This window comes from Pygoscelis adeliae, unplaced genomic scaffold (genome assembly GCF_000699105.1).
Source record: "Pygoscelis adeliae isolate BGI_AS28 unplaced genomic scaffold, ASM69910v1 Scaffold186, whole genome shotgun sequence".
In the NCBI taxonomy this organism is placed as follows: domain Eukaryota; kingdom Metazoa; phylum Chordata; class Aves; order Sphenisciformes; family Spheniscidae; genus Pygoscelis; species Pygoscelis adeliae.
In genome coordinates this window covers 1,366,589-1,385,380 of record NW_008825071.1, presented here as the reverse complement: position 1 = coordinate 1,385,380, position 18,792 = coordinate 1,366,589, and the positions used below count along the sequence as shown (strand labels likewise).

General features: G+C 40.5%; 1 protein-coding gene across 1 annotated transcript in view; it reads left to right on the top strand.

Moving 5' to 3' along the window:
* DUSP22 (dual specificity phosphatase 22) overlaps window positions 1-18,792 on the top strand; it is a 45,448-nt gene that overhangs the window by 19,048 nt on the left and 7,608 nt on the right. Inside the window, 3 exon segments of the mRNA XM_009326520.1 lie at window positions 11,841-11,864; window positions 11,866-11,897; window positions 17,372-17,446. Coding sequence (XP_009324795.1) covers window positions 11,841-11,864; window positions 11,866-11,897; window positions 17,372-17,446 — 131 coding nt within the window.

Here is an 18,792-nt window from a genome sequence, read left to right as displayed (position 1 = left end):
GGACGGCTGCCCGTGGAACACTGACAGATGTTTTATAAATCTACGCAAAAGCCATATACAGAGGAGAATAATTAGGTTTCTTGCCACCTGCTTTCTGATTTATTTCTCAGCTAGTTCAGGTTTTAAAACCTCTGTTCAGAATGTGAGAGACACTGAAAGGTGGATAAGGAAATGGGTATCTCGGAGTGTGCTTTACATAACAGTGTATCTGGCAGTGACTTTGTTGGATCTCTTGGTAGTACTCCCTTTTTAAAGCTAGGACAAACAGCTGTTGGGGTTGGAGACCAAAAGGCCAAAAGGTCTGACTGTTGTGATATCCATATATCCTAACCAAGCTGGTGCGGTCAGTCAGAGCCCACGGAGGATGTGGAAGCAGTTTTAACTAATCCTGAGCAATTCTTCCCCCTGTTGCTTCAAAGGATGCCAGCTAGGTGTTGCTCTGCTGCATTAGATCTGAAGTCTAACAAATTTTGTTCCAATTGACCTAAGTGAAGGAGGTAAAGGCAAATCTTGTTAATCTTGCCTATGAGAATCTGGCTGCAGATCCATTGAAGCTAAGAGTGTTTCTCTGTGGATTTACCAGGTGTTTGACCCTGTTCTGGGGGATGTTACATGGAGATGAATGTGGGCCCAAACCAAATAGGATGTTGATGTGGATTGTGCAGCTGCTTAAAAACAGCTGCATCCCATTCTGGAATGTGCGTGCTGTGGTGGACAGTTATGTCCAAGCAGCTGAACTTGCAGCATCCTTAATTCTCACTCTTACCCTTCCCCCCCGTCCCCCCAACCACACACATATACACACAGGCTTAAATACTGGCAAAAGCAAGAATGCTTCCTCCAGTGCATTGGGCAGCGATTGCTGGGTGTAATGCAGGAAGGAGTACAGTGTGAGTCCTGGGGGAGGAAGGGGTGCTAGGAGGTCTTCTGGTCAGACAGTCATTCAAGCCCTTTCCCAGAGAGGTGTTATCCACAAAGAGAGGCAGGGATGGTCTGATGACAATCTGTGGGCCCCCATGCAGAGAACCCACTGTAGAGAACAGCTTGATATGCGTGGCTGACAAACGATGTCACACGGATTTGGACTGGAAGTAAGCAAGGCTTTAACCGTGAGGGTAAGTAATTGCTGAAATATATTGCCAGAGGCAACAGTGGATTTTCATGCGTACTCCATTTTTGTGTGGAAGTTGATTCAAGTAAGACTGGGTTACAGAGGTCTCTGAGCTTTGCACTTCACAGTCAGAGCATTTCACAGTCCTTGGTCTGTCTGAGACGCTTTGAGGTGCCAGTTGTGGTGACTGTTATGTGCATTGTAGACACCTGTCCATCAATCGGGAAATGGACTGAAACTACCAGCTTCTTTCACACGGTCCACCACACATTTGTCAGTTACTAGTAATTTTGCTGTTGCTCTTGACCTGCACCAGAGGTTTGGTCTAGTAAATGTATGAATCCTGTTACCAGTCACCTGTGGTTGTGGAGTCCTTTGGCATTAATTTATTTATAATAATTATCATTATATAGCATTATCATTGTCAGACTGACTACTGCTGCATCGCAGGAAGCTCTGTAGGCTGCACTCGTCTTGGAGACATCGTAATGATCACAGTAATGTAGATCTTAAATCAACAAGAGTTTACCTGGTCATTCCTGTACTGTCCTCTGCCACAAAAGCATTGTTCACTCTGTTTATGACAAATTGCATTAAGAGTAGGCTTTTGCATGTGTGCTGCTTCTATATGAATGTCAGTTTTTTTTCTTTGTTTTCTGTTGCTACAGAATATTTGTTTTGTTTTTATTTTTAGTGTGGTGTTTTTTTTCAGATGAGGAAGGAGTATATCAGTATATGTGGTAGTTTCAATTAAAGTCATTTGGATGAAGTGTATGTAAATGAAATCCCAACAAAACATGCACAATTTTTGTGTTGGGGGGTATTGTCATCTCTCTCTGCTCAGTTCCAAAGCTGTCATAAGTTTTTGGCATCTCCATTTCATGTGAATAGCCGATCTGTGTCCCTGTGATACTCATGTACTAGATGGTTCTGTTTCAAGTCTTACCACTTCTAGGATTTCTTCTCCAAGCAAAAAGAGTGATCTTAAAGCACTGTATGGCATTTTTTGAATGTTGCAATAATGTCTTCTGGTTGCTGAGAAAATACTCTGTGATGCCTATGAAACATTCGCTCTTCTTTTTTCTCTAACTTTCTTAAAATATTAGCTTTATAGGTTATGGGTTTTCCCCCTCATTCTGCATAATTAACCAGAGCACCCACAGAGGACAGTTATTTACTCTTTTTTCTTTGTATTCTGATGCCATTAACAGTATCATCTTAATCTGGTACATGCTATCTCCAGAGCAGTGGTTTTCCTCCCCTTTTTCCTGAATTGATGGCTACCGAAATAAGTGCTGATATGGTAGGTGGGTGGAGGGGTGGGGAAGATAGAGAAGAGCTAATTGCTGACTGAACTAAGCATCTTTCTTGTCCAGTCTGTTAGCTTGTGCCACCAGCACAACTTAAATGAACTGTATCTTTGAAAATAAAAAACTTCACAGGCCAGGTCATCTTATAAAGAATTTTAGATATTTTTTTTTTTCCTTGCAAACTTTAAAATTTTAATCAGAGTAGAAATAGGGTTTCAAATACTGAGATTCTAAGAAGCTGAACTGAAAGGGAAGAGCGCAGTAGAAAAATCTGTGCTGATCTTTTAGAACAATCTTTCATACTCCCTGAGTAAACAGTCAAATGCATTAACAGAAAACAGGCAATAAAAAGATGCTGTAAATGGAACAGAACCAGTAAGTGTGAGGAATAGAAGCTGTAGAAAAATAAGGATGCTACGGAGAAGCTGTATAACTTCTCTGCACCAGTTTTATCTCTGCTGAATGCTGTGATATACCCGTTTTATAAAGTGTTAAGGATGAGAAAGTTGCAGCTGGGGAAATCACAAGAGGAAGTGCTGGATCAAGTTTATGAATTTAAAGTGTATGACTGGCTGGTAAATCCAGACCTTTGGAGGAAAGTGAAGAGCTAAATGACTGAATACCTATCAAAAACTGAGAAATGTTTCTAAGATCAAATGGTCATAGCCTGCAGACCTAGTATAGATAATGTATTCATATCAGCTTGCATTAAGATCTGGAATCTCATTTCATATTTTTTAAGCCTGGCTGGATGTTATAAATCTTAATGCAGTTTTAGCTGGGCATGATAGTCTTGCATGTTTACAGATGATCTTTAGGCTATACATGTGCAGTTTTTTAGAAGAGGAAAGCGAACTAAGCTATGGAGGAACTGAACTGGCAGCTCTGGCACAATCAAGTAATCTGCTTAGCATAGTTTGTGGATAGTATTTTTGCAGCTATTTTGGGTTTTGCTATAGAAACCTATCATATCTGCTGTTAGCACTTAATGTGATGAGGTTTACTACGGGGGAGCTTTTACTGAAGCTTTGAAGCTTCATCTAATTCTAATCCTTCATCTCCTTCTAATTCTTTCTTTCCATCACCAGTTTGTGGAACCTTCTTTCTTTCTCTCATGGTTGCACATTCTGGACTGACTTCATTTTTTGTGTGTGTGTATAACAGGGATTACCCTGTGCTAAAACAAAAGAAAAAATTCCTGTGTTGTGTCCCCAGCTCCCCCAGCTGATAACTCTGGAAGTGCTGAAAGCTGCCTTAGTGCTTTCTTCTTTTGGTTCTGTAATCCGAAGGAATATCCTCACACAGACACCAGTCCAGAAAACATTTGTCTGGACTCTAAAGCATATCACTGCTCAACAAGAAATAACTAAATAGGGAAATACTAGGAAACCAATCAGCCCTGCTTTTGCTTTTTTTTTTTTTTTTTAAAGAAAAAAGCATATGCTAATTCTGGACAGATGCTGCTCAGCAAGTGAGAACCGCCAGTCTATTAAAACTGTGTTACGATGTTGGATAACATACAGAAGTCTTGAGCTGTAGGAGACTATTCATATATGAAAATTGCATCTTGATGACATGATGAGAGAAGTCCCTGCTGGGTATGGCTGGGCAACATATTCTCTGCACAAGCTCTGCTGTTTTTGGTATCCAGCCCAAAGACTTATGGGAACTATTAAAGAAGGAGATGGCAAGACAGCCTTCAAAATCAGAGCTGCTAATATCGCAAGGTCATTGCTGTCGTATAAAGATCAGCTCTGCAAATTAATAATTTAGTCAAGTCAGACTGTTGCATTTCCATGTATAGCACTAAGCTCTTCTCACCAGTGATGGAAGCTGTCAATTTGCACCCTTTGTGCTACCATCAAGGGGAAATGTACAAGTGCTTCTTCTAATAAAAAACTTAACTTTCTTCTATGTTGTTTCACTGCCTTTTCATGGTAAGGGTTTCCCCTCATGAGATGTTTCAGAAGACCATGCTGAGCAAAATAGCTACCATTTTTTCTTTCAGGTGTAGCGGCACCAGAAGATTCTCTCTAGTTTGAAGTAATGCCCTGTCTGGCTTTGGCTCTGCTTGTGAAGTTGGGAGCTTTGAATAATTTTTCAAAAATGACTTTGATAGCCCACTAAGCTGCCTCCAAGAGACTTCCACAAAGCGGCTTTTAAAGTGTTTCAGGCCGGGCGTTCATCATGAGGTACCCTTGGCAGAGGCTACTGTGGTGGTGCACGAAATTAGTTCACTGTCTGAATTGCTCAGCACACGCTAGCTGCGTCAGGGGAAGCACGTCCCTGTAGTGGCAGATGGCAGGGAGGAGAGAATGAGGACCGTTTGAAGCTTTCAATGGCGAACTGTTTGCACGAGAGATGTTTAGACCAGTAAACACCTGGTGTTTCTCATTGCTTGGATACAGCATTGACCAGAAAAGAGCAAATGCCCTGACCCGCTCTGCGTAGAGGACATGATGTGGAGAGTGTGTTAATCTATGCTTGTAATGTGAGCATATTCCAGAGATGTAGCAATCACGTTCCAGCATTCCCTGAAAGAAAGAGGGAGGTGGGATGTATTGTTTTATTGTAGTACTCAGAGATCCCCTTGAGGGCTCGGGGACAAAGTGTGATAGGTAGTGCTCAGATGTTAGATATGCCCTGACATACCTTGGGGGCTTGAATATATCATCTAGTCAAGGCAAACTAACAAGGTCCTTCCTCTCAGCTGAAGTATGTAGTCCTGTAAATATTCTTGGTGTGTCCTAAAGGACATAAATCACCATTTAGTATAAACTCATTAGTGTTTTCTCCTAAGGAACTCTGCATTCCTTCAGATGAGCCAGGTTAGAATTGGAATTCAGGGTTAGAATTAGAAATATGTGCAGCGTTTTGTGCAAGTAAAGTAAAATCCTTAAACTCTTCAGCACTTCCCTCTTATAATTTTAGAAAGAGTGATAGAGAGGAGAGGTGGGGAAGGAGGGCTTTAACAGGACACTTTATATTTGTGATTGACACATTCCAGCCTTAATGATATGGACTTTTCAGAAGTGTCAGTGGGACTACTTCCTAAGAAAACCATGAGCAAACATTGCAAAAACCCCCATGACTTGTAAAAACTATTGTATTATTCAAGATAACACAAACCAAATGTATAAATTCTATTGCAGGAGCATCGTGCTTTCTGTAGTTCATATTCTTCATGTAATTTCAATTTCATTTATAATATTTTTCAAACCCAAACCTGAGTGTGTTGTTCACTAAAGCCAATTAGTGTTGTTTTTTGCTGAAACAAAAATGTATTTTCTATGACTCATTAATAAAATCAGCACCAATAGTGATTGCTACAGAAAGTAACTGAACGGACAAACAAACGGTTGAACGGTTTTCAGTTTAGCAGGTTCAGTTTGGTGCATTACTGGACAAAACTCTTGATAAACTCTTGTTGGTTTGGCTCGAGGAAGCTTTGTGCCGGCTGTTTCCCACTTTAGCTTTTTTGCTGAAATGCCCCTAAACAAAAATAAGTCCTCCTGCCCTCATCTGTTGATGTGACGACTCAAATTAACACATGGTTTTTGACTAACCTGAAAGAACTTGCCAGGTGCTGGAGGTTTTCTATTTGCATCTGGGTTCACAAATTTAAGTTCAGGGGTTTAGGTTTAAAAAAAATTTCTTGGAAGTCGTTGATGGTATCTTTACATAAATTTAAATAGAGAGGTTTAATGCCAAAAATATAATCCTGCTCTTTTTAAACTTTTTTTTTTACAATCCCCGCCCCCTGCCCTTGGAGAACAGAAATTTAGTAATTTGAGGTTCTTTCCCCCTCTTCTCGCCTTTTAACATCTGAAGTTCTAGATTCAGGTTTCCAGTGCTAACTAGAACCTCAGAAATGTATATACAGCAGTGGTGGGGACAATGTTCTGAAGAACATCTGTAAAAAAACATTACTTGGAAAACCCACTAAACATGAAATAATGAGTAGCATTTTTAGTCCGTCCTTATTCTCGTGCATACTGTTTTGCTAGAGTACTCAATTTTATGTAAAAATCGCTGGACAGTTTTCTTTCACAGATAAACTGTATGTTAGTATGATTTAGGGTGTAATCAAACTGAGCATCATTCTTAATGACTTCAGAACATCTTTGATCATTACAAAGGGGGAAACATTCATGTAGGTGCTGCATTTGTCTCACAGTACTGTTCTTTGCACCTTATCCTGTTTGGAGTTGAAATTATTCTTGGTATTGTGCAATTAAATTTGTGTGTGCTCTTTAGAGACCCTATTGTCAGTCACTGACCCATTATCTGACATGTAGCACTTAGACGTGTCATTTTGCTACTGCAAAATTCTACATGTTCTACTAAAAAACCCAAAATGCCAGTTTTTACAAGTTTAGTTACAATGAAGCTACAAGTTTTTAAAGTAGATTATAGGTAAGTAGAATAGAAACAGTGTTCCTTAAGAAACTGGACTGTTAAGTTTCCTGAGCACTTCATGAAATACTGGATTTAATAACAAAGATTTAATTATCTTTTAAAATGATAATGATATTAGGAGGGTGTTGTTCTATATAGTCTTACTGACTTTTCCAAATGTGAGATAACTCTTCAGTTTCTGATCTTAGTAGATCGACCTCTAAAATAATTAAAAATTTGAAATTAACTGCAATTCCATGAATACCTTATTAACTGTAGTGTAAAACCTCTGCATATATATGTGTGCGCTTAACCTTTTTGTTTTTAATACCTTGATATTCACTGCAGCAGAACTGACTTAGTTCTAGAATCTGTGATGAAATTGTGCATGTGTTGTCGTTGTTTCTCAAATAACAGTGAATTTTAGAAATTTTACTTAACTCTCGCTTGTTTCAACTTTGACAATCTTGAAATCGGAATACTTGCCCTAGTTTTGTTAGCTCTCACTGTATCGGTTTAACTGTAGCATTTAGTTTCAGGGCCTAAGAGAGACAGAAATCTAGTTTTGGTGGTTACTCTGCTGAAACAGAAAACAGAAAAGTAAATTATATTTTATTTTACTGATTTTTTTTGAGGTAATCTTAACAGGTTAAATACACCAAAAGAAATAGGAGTGCTGCTTTTATTTGATGGGGGCATCAGTTAGGATCATCATGTGATAATACGGAAAAAGTTTAGAGAAGTGTGTGTGTTGAAGGGTGGGAGTGTTTGGTGCTAAAGGTGATGGATGGAGAAAGGAAAGTGAGCAATGATTTAAAAGTAACAAGTGGATAGTAGTAGTGAATCGAGAGGAGCAGAAGAAAGCTGTGTTCAGCATCTCATTGACCTAGGAGCTTGGGTTTAACACATTCCATATGTATGGAATGTTTTATTACCTGAGAACATGCATAACTTCTGTTTAATTAAAAAGGTTGGATTGATTTTTTTTTTAAATGGGTAATCTGGGAAAAAGCTTGTTTGCAGAGATAAGACATGACTGACAGCTGTCAGATGAAGCAATGTTTGAATAACAATATATTAGCAGCAGTATTCAATAAATAAAGTGGATGTATTACTTCATGTAGGATTTCAAGTAATATTTCTCGTTTCATCAGTTTTTATAATTGCAAGCTTTTCTCTTTGCTTTGAACAAATACCATGTTTTGGGATGAGTTAGCTATTCTGTGGCACCTAATTTAGTGTGTGTAGGTGAAGTGGTATAATACCTGTTTTGAGTTGTTCTGTCCTCCCTCCACTGAATAATTTTTAGAGAATTGTCATTCCTAGGGAACAAAACAGAGTTAACTTAAATATAAATTAATAAATAAAGACTTCCATATGGTTGACATAAAATTTGCATTTTGTCTTCCCATCTTTATTAATATGCAATTGTGGTTCAACTTTGGATATTGCATTTGCAATCAGATTCAAGTTTATTCAATGAAACTGCAGACTAGGTACCGATTTGGAGCGTGTTGAAATTTTCACTAGGAGCTGGTCTGCTTGACTCTTCAACAATCTTTGGTTTAGTTTACTCTGTTTTAGTTGCTGTTTCAATGGTTGTTGCCTTCTTACATCTTATGCTTTGCAGTTTCAGAATGGCAAACAAACTGCTAGGTAATAAAATAGTGATGTGCCTATCTTTCTTGCATGCTAGTACCCCATCTAAAATGTTGTAGGTATTTATTTGTTTGGTTGGTATAAACTGTTCTGCTTTGAAAGGTCCCTTTGGGACAGTTCTTAGATGTTATCTGCAGGGTATATGCACAGGAAGGACAGCAGTGTCTTGGGACATAAATATACAAATAATATTATGATCCTGGATAGTTTTTTTTTTTAAAAGTCACAGACAGCAGGGTTCAGTAATTGTGTCCTCCTATTGCCAATGTGTTTAAAAAAGAAAGGGTATCCAGTGTATGTGAAAAAAAGCTAATTCCAGCAATCAACATATGAGTATCTACACAGAAAATCTCTTGAAGTCTCATTTATTAATACCTGCCCCATACAATCTTGTGTCGTTGTTGTATTTCAGGTATCCAGTTACAATGAATTATATTTGATCCTATTATTATCATTGTTATTTCCACCAATAGAAGCAAAACTTGGTGGTAGGGTGGGATCCTCCGGAGTTACCAACTCTGGCCAAACTGTGTTTGGGTCGAAGTCACTGAGAGTTTCACTGTTGATTTTTGTAGGAGTCAGGTTAGGTCACTGCACAGTACTTTTGAAATCCCACCTCTAACTATTTCTGAGTTGAGTGTGTGATTATTTCCTCATAGGGAGGAGTCCATCACCACAGCCTTCCAAAAACACCATACAAGTGACATGCGTCGGCCAAAATACCAAATTCCAGTAACTTTAACCATCTGCTGTCTGAGAAGCTGTATTAATGAGGCTAATAGGCTGATGCTAAGCATTTACAAGCACAGTAGTGAAAAGAGTGCTGTGGGCTTCACTGGAAGTTTTAAGTGCTGAAGACCTCCAGGATCAGGCTCTGGATGAGCCATTCAGTACTATGTGCGGTCTCTCATAGGCTAGTTTCATGCTTGCTTGCGGTAGTGGGAACTAGCCAGCCATGACAAAAAAAGAACATTGTGGGTCTTAAACTTGTGCTAGTGCTACTTCTGCTTTTAAAGTGAACATGATCTGAAAGCCCCTCTGCACTCGGCCTGTGAAGAGCACTCAGCATGTGCCATAGCTTCTGAAATCTGTGGTACAACTTGCGTCAATGCAAGCTGAAGGAGCAAACCTTCTGGCATATAGTGCGCTCTGGAGTTAAAGCATCTCCTACCTTCAGTTTTCTTCCTGTTTTTTCCCTTGGTGGTGCAGTTAGTGGCATGGAGTTGTCTAGAGGTGTGGGGGAAAGAATAGTATGTAAATTTACTTTAAGGTCACAGGCCCTCGTTCTACTGGAGTGACTCACTTGAAGTGATACTAGTGTCCGAGATAAACCTCTCGGATGTGTCATACAAGATGCTTATTATCGTAATTGATCTGTCACAATATAACTATCATCCTTGGCTCAGCAGCCTATCAATATATGTATTACTGCTGTAACGTCTGTCTAAATGAATGTATCTGTACAAGCTGTTGTGGATCAGCTTATGGCTGTGGAGCCATCCTGGTTTCCCACAGCAGGTATCCCTTCTCCTGACACAAGGCAGGAGGGACTCCTACTTGTTGATACCGTTGTCTCCGGCAGCAAGCTGCTTCGGTTTGCATACTGACTTCATTCTCTCTCCCCTCAGCTGCATTTTGCCATGCAGCTCTCATGTAAAATGCTATGTGCTGTCATTGGCTTGGTGTTGTCCTGATGGTGCCTTCTCCCTCGTCAGGCGCTGCCACGTCTCCATCTCCACACTTAGCACTGTCTGCAGAGCCTTCCCTGCTCTGACTCTGCTTCCTCACACCAGAAGGCCACAGACAGTAGCATCTCTGCTCCGGTTGTGGCACGCTGGGGATGGCCTGTCAGAGTGAGGAAGTCTGGTAAAGCCTGGTGGGGACAGGGCAGGCTCTCAAATCTGTGTGGCTGTGAAGATGACGCTGGCTGAAGGGGTTCTGGTAGGTTGAGGAAATGGCTGGTGCCATGTGTAAGTGGTGGTGAAGAGGTGGGGGTGAGGTATCACCACATCCTTTCTGACATAGTAGTGAAGTTCATGCACCTTGCAGAGGATTCGCATGATGGTGTATCATGGTGCCAGGGGCCAGGACCTCTTATAAAAGGGATTGCTCTTTGGTGTAAGATGGCAAGTGAAGTAACGAAGTGCACCTAGGGGAAATTGAGGAGGGGTTTCTGAGCCAGCAAAGCAAAGGTGGTGTTGGAAAAGATACTGCCTCAGGTAGCCACCACAGCTGAGCAATGGAATTTTCACCCCCCACCCCAGCTGGCAAATGAAATGCCTGGTAGATGCATGTTGTGTTCCATCTTGTTGGCAAAGGATCTCTTATAGATAAATGTGTGACTTTCCATGTGTGTTGTTTAACATGCAGGATTATTACAGGGGTTTGCATTGTTACAGAAAGATAAACTAAGTTGCATTTTATGGTGGACCTTTCGCTGTGAATCCTGATCTTTACAAGTACATCTGAAAAATTCATAACTCCGCCTCTGAGACAATTCGAAAGACTTCCAGTGAATGATTTAGTTTTCGTCTGAGCTGTAACCTATATTCTTGGAAGTCCTATTTGAGAAGTTAGCTGAATATGCTTTCAGAAGTGTTCTTTTTCTTAACAGTCATAGGAGCAAAACAAGCTTTGAAAATAAAATGGCAGTTAAAATGAGCATTGACAATGCAAGGCAGTAGTGTATGATTATAGTGTTGTTTTAAATATACCCAGTAACATTTCTAATGCATCAGAAATGGTTATCTAACTTCCCTAATTGATCTTGTAACTTATTACGATAGTTGACTAAGAAAGTGCAGCTAACTTTGTGGAAGAAAAATATGAGTTTTACGGTTGTCCTTCTTGAAGTTTCCAAAAAATAAAAGCCAAAACGCATACCACAAACATGCTTCTTCCCTGAAATGCATTTTGTTTGGTTTATCAACTAGGTAAAGAAAAACGATTGCATAGGATCAAAAGAAATCGCTTTTCACAATTTTAGGTTGTAGCATCTGTTCAGAGAAAGGGAAGGGCAGGAGAAGATGCAACTTAGTTTTTCTAGAAATGTAAGAAGAATGAGATTTTGAAAAAGAGGTTTACACCTTTTTAGTAAAGATGCTTCTATTTTAAAAAGCTTGCTGTTGGGCCTTGGGATAAGCATGACTAAGTGATGTGCTCGTGTCTTAGCAACAAAGCAGATGTAAAAACACTGGTTTAAAATCTGGCTGCATAGAGATGATCTCTGCTTGTCTGAATAATGGTGTGCCTTTCTCAAAGTCAATAAAACTGCACCAGTCTAGAGCAGGACTTGCATAGTGGTAGATAAATGTATTTAACTTGGATATCTTCTTCTCATTCCTTTTTGCTTCTTTACACAGGGAGTGAAGTATCTGTGCTCTTTGGATCCCTGCTGCTGACTCACCCTCGCAGAACTTGTAAGTTTTCTTTAAAAATAAATCACAAAACCCCAGAAATCCCTCGGTACTGTGATGCCTGTTTTACAAGCAGCTGAAAGATCCGATTCTGATCTCTCACAACTGTTGCACAGATGTGGTTTTTAATCTGTTAAGAAAACACAGTAACACTTTATTCCAGCCACTTTGATTCAGACCCTGCTTTTTGTGTGTAAGGGTTTGTAGGAGGGTCAGTATGTAAACACTCTTCTTCATTTGTGGCCTTAAACTTCAGGAGCTCCTTAGTGAGTCTGCTCCTAATTTAGTCCCAGTTTATTCTAGCCATTGTTTTTGTAAGTCTTTTTGCTTGGCTGTTCTTTTTTGTTGGCGCTATCTCCAGCCATTAACAAGAAGAAAATATTTGAAAGAGGTATGAACCCTGGTGCTTCAAGGGTTGAAATAAATTCCTCACAGTGGGCCTTCAAGGTAAAGTCCCAGTGTGCAAACTACCCCTGCAACTATCTGCTCTGGACTTCTTGAACCTGCCTTAGAAGGCCCCGCTGCTTTTAGTAGTAGGCTGGCACTAGTAGGTGGGAAGTTTCTGCCCTGCGGTGACTCTTGCCTTGAGGATACATGTACTGAAACTAGGGTGTCCCAGCCTCACTCTTTCTCGTCTCTGCTAACGTTCATGAAACACTAATTGACTTGCCCTTGCTTTTAATGTTTTGAACCATTGAGCATAGCAAGTCTTGAGTCCAAAGAGAAATCAAAACAGGTTTTGTAAGAGAACTTGGATGGTGACCAACTCTTTCTTCTAGAGCTCACTGTTTATGTTGGGGAGAGGTGAGGGGGGGTTTCAGCCACATCCTGCTACCAAGTTTTGTAGAGAAACAAGTAGTTGAAAGAAGCCTGGTGGGTACGGAAGGAAATGCAGCACTGCTTTTCTCTCACATCACAGCAATATTCCGGCTCATGCTTTCGGGGGATATTTTTAGAGTATGTGTTTCTTGTACCCTAGAAAGATTCCCACGTGGCATTTGATGTGTGGTGATTTGCCTTTTCATTCTGCATTTCTGTCGTGATTTTAGGGGAAGGGGGGAAGAAAAAAACACACCACACAACACACATGCGCCCACCCCACAACAAAAAACACCCCAAAACCCTGCATTTCAAGACAGGTCTGTAATGAGAAGGCAGATGGCTAACTGCCTTTGTCATGGACAACTTTTGCAGCCTTAATACTTAAAATAAAAAAATATTAAAAAATCCTTTTGGGAAGGAAAAAATAAGAGATTAGAGGGAAACATTCACAAGTTGTCATTTTAATTGCTTGTTGGTATTCTGAGATCTGTAGCATTTCTGAAAACGTTTTGCAAATCTGCTTCCTTTGTTAATAGAGATCTGGGAATGGAAACAAAGGATGGCATTTGTGATGAACGTTAATCAGTGTACGGTATCACTGTTAAATATCAAGGAGTTATATTGAAAAACCACCTCCAGCGCTTGAGCTGTCTGGCGCAGTACCAAAGCTCTTAAAGCTTCAGTAAGAAGATACGATATTTGCATGAGTATTGTTTCTGTTACGCTGCAGACATCTAAAATACTTGCTTTGGTATCAGGTGGTTGCAAGCAAACGTCATTACTTCTAATACTGATACATTTTACCACTTAAAATAAAACTTGATGAGTAACCGATTTTTCTTTTTTGCTTTATACAGTCCAGATCTTCAAGTAAAATCAAATCATGATGCTCGCAAATAGCAATGTTGCTTGCTTTGCACGTACAATCTTCTGAAAGCAAGAGGAAGCTGTCTGTTCAGTCTGTGAGGATTTGACAGAGTTTTATCTAGGAGCAGTTAACCATACTGCCTGTGCCCTCTGCAGAGGGAGGGATAGCTGGGGAACAGGAAAGGGAATTGGTCTCTGCAATATCTTTGTGTATCTACCCTCTTCTTTCAAAAGAGGGATTCTGGTGGTATCAGGGGAAAAAAAAAAAGCAGCATCCTGTATTGCAGGTCCTTGTGTTTTCTTAGCAATGGTTGACAGGCACAACTGACCAGATACGCACTGCTGTCTTGTCTGTCTCTCCCAACAGCAAGTTTGTCAGAAGCTTTGCTGCTACTTTGCAACTGCTTGACAGGTTTATAAGGTCCAACTGAAAGCCTTTACACACTGAATTTTGGGACTGTGAGCTCTTAATTCCCTTCAGCTCAGTTTTTGTGGGGAAACTTCTGGTTTCTTATGTGTGTAATGCACATTTACTCGTAGTAAGCTTGTTTAGTGGAGCTCCTTTCCTCAGAGGAATGAATTGCTAGGGACAGGAATTCCCCTGTTAACATGTGGGTGTTCACCAAAGTGGCTCAAAAGCTTGCTTCTACTCCCATGTTCTGCCCCTACCAAGCATAGGAATCAAACAGTTGCTTTTGAGACTCAGGTGCTTCCTAGGCATTAAATGAGTGTTTTCCCTGGACTGTGAGAATTTTACCTTGGGCCGTTGACTTCTCCAGAAATGTCATCTCCTACAGAACCTGTTGCTAAAAAGTTAATTCTATAGAATTCAAATCTTCCCTTCCTGTCCTGTTCCAGCTAATTGTCTTAGGCTACGTGTTCCTAAGGAACTGACCTCCAACAGTCAGGCTGTCAGTGGTGGTAATACAGAAGCCAGATAACCTATTGAGAAGAAAAATTTAGGTGGATCTTTGTTGCATTTCCATTGCCAAAGGAAAGAAACATCAAGATGCTTCTTCCCATCTGATTTGGATGCTTTTTGTTAACCTTTATAATATTTGTAGAATTCTGACTAGCAACGAATGAATATGTAGATCTGGTATCATAACTCTGCCCTCAGCCTAGTTTTGGATTATCCAGCTTGCTACTGCGTAAGTTTAGATAACTTTTACAACATGATGGTAGGGGCACTGTACTGGTTCTTCTTCCTGTGGTGTTTTCCCACTGTGAAAATGGTGCAGTTCAGGACCCAGCTTTAAGCTGGGAGATGTAAAAGCCAGGCATCATGTAATAAATTGTCTTGAAGTAACTGTTCAGTCCAACAAATAGGCTGCAAATCAACATATTTGTCAAGTGCTTTCCTGTTACAGGTGATAATCAACTGGTTTGTGGTTAATGTAAAACTTGCCATTCTTCTTTGTGTCTGGCGCTTGCCACACAGCTAACTGGTCCTCAATCTTAGTTTTAATGTAAATATGGTTTGTACCATAACTTTGAAAATGAGTTTAGGCAACTGTGTCTGCTGGAGCTAGCAGAGACCCTGATATCTTAGGGTTGTGGAGGAGTACATTTCTCCTTTTCTCTGACACGAGGTGAGGAGGGGCCGTGGTTCTACAGAGCAGCACTAATTCTAAGCTTGGCTATTTCTCTTCTCCTTTTAATGAATGCCTGTAAACCCTTACACTTGACAGTGTTTCAGCAGACCGAGTGTCAGCAATAAGGAAGGGTGAATAAAACTGAGTGAATGGAGTTCACTGCTAGCTATATTTAGTACCTTGCAAAGGTGTTATGCTCATTCACAGATATTTTTCAAACCAAAGCACTGAAGTGTTTAACCAAAACTTGTGCTAGACCATTGAAGTGAATTCAGTGGTGCTTGGAGCTGCGCTGTTGGCCAGATTTTCTAGAGAGAAAGAGAAAAAGATGGGTGTATGAGAAGATTGGGACGTTGTCAATCCAGCCCTAACCAAGTTTCTTCTGACTGAATCCGATCAATCTCGGATAAGTACTCCTTCATTGTGCAATAGCAATGCCTCTTGCACACACAGCCCAACATCTCATTTGTCCTCTGAGTTCATTTATGTGAAGCTGCTCGTGCCCCCCAGACAGACCTGAGCGCCATGATTTTTTACAACTCGGCCAGTAAAAATGTTTTGGAGTGGCAGTCTGAGTAGAAATGCATTTGTGAGGCTTCCTCCCTCTTCTTCACTTATCCCACATACTTGATTGGTTTCTTGAGAAACAAAATCCTGAGTTCACTTGCCGTCCTAAAGCTTGCGATTGCATCATGCCTTGAGGTTTTCCAAATAAGTCACTCAAGTCTTCTCCAGCTGTGTTTTCCATGTTGTATCCAGTGATGCAAGAACTGCCTTGGAGAGGGAGTCCTGGGCTTTGGGATCCCTTTTTTTGGATATTTCAGTTTAGGCATCATTGCCTTTACAAGTTCCACAGGCACTGTCACTCTGTTGCATCACTGTTGTTCTCCTCCAGGTCTTGCATGTTTAGAGTATCAGCAGCTGCACTGTTGGGCAGGAAGGGAACCTTCCTTTTATGTGGGTATTCCTGATTTTTGTGTGGCTGCTGGTGCTGGGCTGAGGTTTTTTTCTTCTACACTTGTGGTATAATATTCACCCTGAGAGGGGAAACGTCTTGAATACAGGACGTTGTGTTTCATGGGTGTTGAGCGCAGTGTGCTTTCAGGTTCGTCTTTGCCAATAAGCCCGGTACTGACTGCCTTTCAAGAAGCTCTTTCCTCTGTCTGTGTTGCACACGTTGCTACTGCTTGCGAGCTTAAATTGCAAGAGCACTCAAAGGCCACAGTGAACTCCAGCTCTATTGAACTAAGAGGTGCTGCTTGCACCTGCGATAAATTGCAGGCAGCCCCAAAGGCTTTGCAGTCTGTGAAAGACAGAGGCAGGGTGAGCAACTTGGGACTGGGATGCAAAGAGGCGATGCTGCAAATTTACTGAGATGGTGACAGCTGCCCAGTTACTTTCCTTCAGACTTGCCCCACTTAAAATGAAGAGGCGTGTGAGATAATGCGTGTACAAACCTTAAGGTTTGTAAACTGAGTCTTCATCTTCTCCACATTTTCTCCTCCACTGCTTTTAAAAAAGGTAGGCTGTAGGCGGGGGTTGGCTGACACGCTGAATAAGGGCAGGCAGAAGGGGTACTGCAGTCTGAGGGGAGGAGACTGGAAGGACCTGAAGAAGTCAGGGCTTGAATTGAGAATTTTTTCATAGTAGGGACAAAAGGGTGAGATTTCATGTTGCGAAGAAGAAAGACGTAACATTTAAATGTGTCCTAGTACATGGTTTGTAGTACAAGGAGGAAGTGAAGTCAAAGTTCAGTGTAAGTTTGGGTAGCGGGTAGTGGATGCCTTTTTGTGAGAGACAATATACCTTGAGAACTGTCATGTAGTCATGCTGGGTTTCAGCTGACATCTGAGCATACTCAAGGACATGCGAGGTCAAGTTACTGGTTTAAAAAGGAATAAAACTCAAACTGAAATACAGACTTGACAGTCATCAGAATAAAGTGTTTGTTAATGTTTATCACACTGTAGTGCCTGAGATACCAGTTTCTTCTTCAGGTAGAGTGGAGAATAACTATGCCAGTGAGTTTTGCGTTTCACTGGCAGACAGTAACTTTTACCTTGTAAGACCTGTATTCAGTTCTAAATTCTAGAAACAGCATTAAGTGAGCTTTCGGATATGTTTCTCTCTTTCTAAGTAGTGATTTTACTAAACAGAGCACTTTCTTTATTCTCCTTCTGCTTCTGTTTTCAGGGCAAGGCATTTCAGAGAGAGCATCAAATTTATCCATGAGTGCCGGCTTACAGGTGAAGGCTGCCTAGTTCATTGGTATGTATACCATGTGCTAAAAAAAAGTCTTAAGGGTTTCTCTACCTTGATTTGGATGTTCATCATTTTAATGATAAGTTAGTTTTCATCTCCATTTTATAGCAAAATCCTCTTGGACTGAAATGCCCCCTTTATTTGAAGAGCACCAGAGGATCTGCAAATGCTATTAAAGCCTCATGCTAGGACTTTTGAGTCACTGCGGTGGGCAGCTGCCTGGAGATAAAAGGAGCCCAAGAAATTCTTCTTGATCTTCTTTTCTTATCATACCTCTCTGTAGGATTGATTTGACTGGAGATGCGTTGACTAGAGGCGTATTATTTATTTCCCATTATTTTAATCACTGTATTTCTAAATGTGATTTCCATAATTCTAATAATTTGATTAGTTTCTATAACAGCTATTTTGGTGACTTCAGAGTTGTTAAAAAAAAATTTCCTCTGAACAGAAATTGATTTTTTTTTTCCTCTTTTTTTCTTTAAACTGTTCAAGCATTCAAATGTTGCATTTGTTAATAGCAAGTCTCTGATTGGAGAGATGCTCCTGGGACTGTAGAGAATAGAAAAGGAAATCCCACCCTGGGTTTTTTCTTGCTCTCTGCTATTGGTTGTAGTCTTTGTGCTGTATGTCCAAGTGACATATCTGAGTCTATATCTGGAATCAGAGTCATCTTGTGATTTGAACACTGGACTTGTACACAGGCCCTGAGCATAAATCCTGAGTTTGCTACTGACTCATGATAGGGCTGTGCACAAGTCATTTGGTCCGTCTCCATGTATGTAAAACAGGGATATTTAGCCTGAATTCTGGTAGAATTTTAAAAACCATATATTTAAATTTGTGAAGCATTTCAAAAGCATAAAATGTTCTCAAAATGCCAAGTGAAAGAGTCTGGTACAAATGTAACTCAAACTCAAAATAGTAATAGTTGGGAGTTTTTGTCCAGCACTGTCAAACCAGACCAGTGAATGATTCTTACTTTATCCCAGTGTTTCATGTGGGGAAACTGGAGTCCTGAGAGTTGAAGTTGCACAGTGCATGGATAGCAGAAAAGGGAAAAGAACTCAAGCAATCAGACATACGTACTTTAACAGTTCAGTTAAAGTTCATTTCGGCCCTGTCATGGTTTAAACTCAGTCAGCAACTGAGCACCACACAGCCGCTTGCTCACTCCCCGCCCCCCCTGGGGGATGTGGGAGAGAATTGGAAGAGTAGAAGTGATAAAACTCGTGAGTTGAGATAAAAACAGTTTAATAATTGCAATAATAATAATAATAATAATAATATACAAAGCAAGTGATGCACAATGCAATTGCTCACCACCCACCGACCGATGCCCAGCCAGTCCC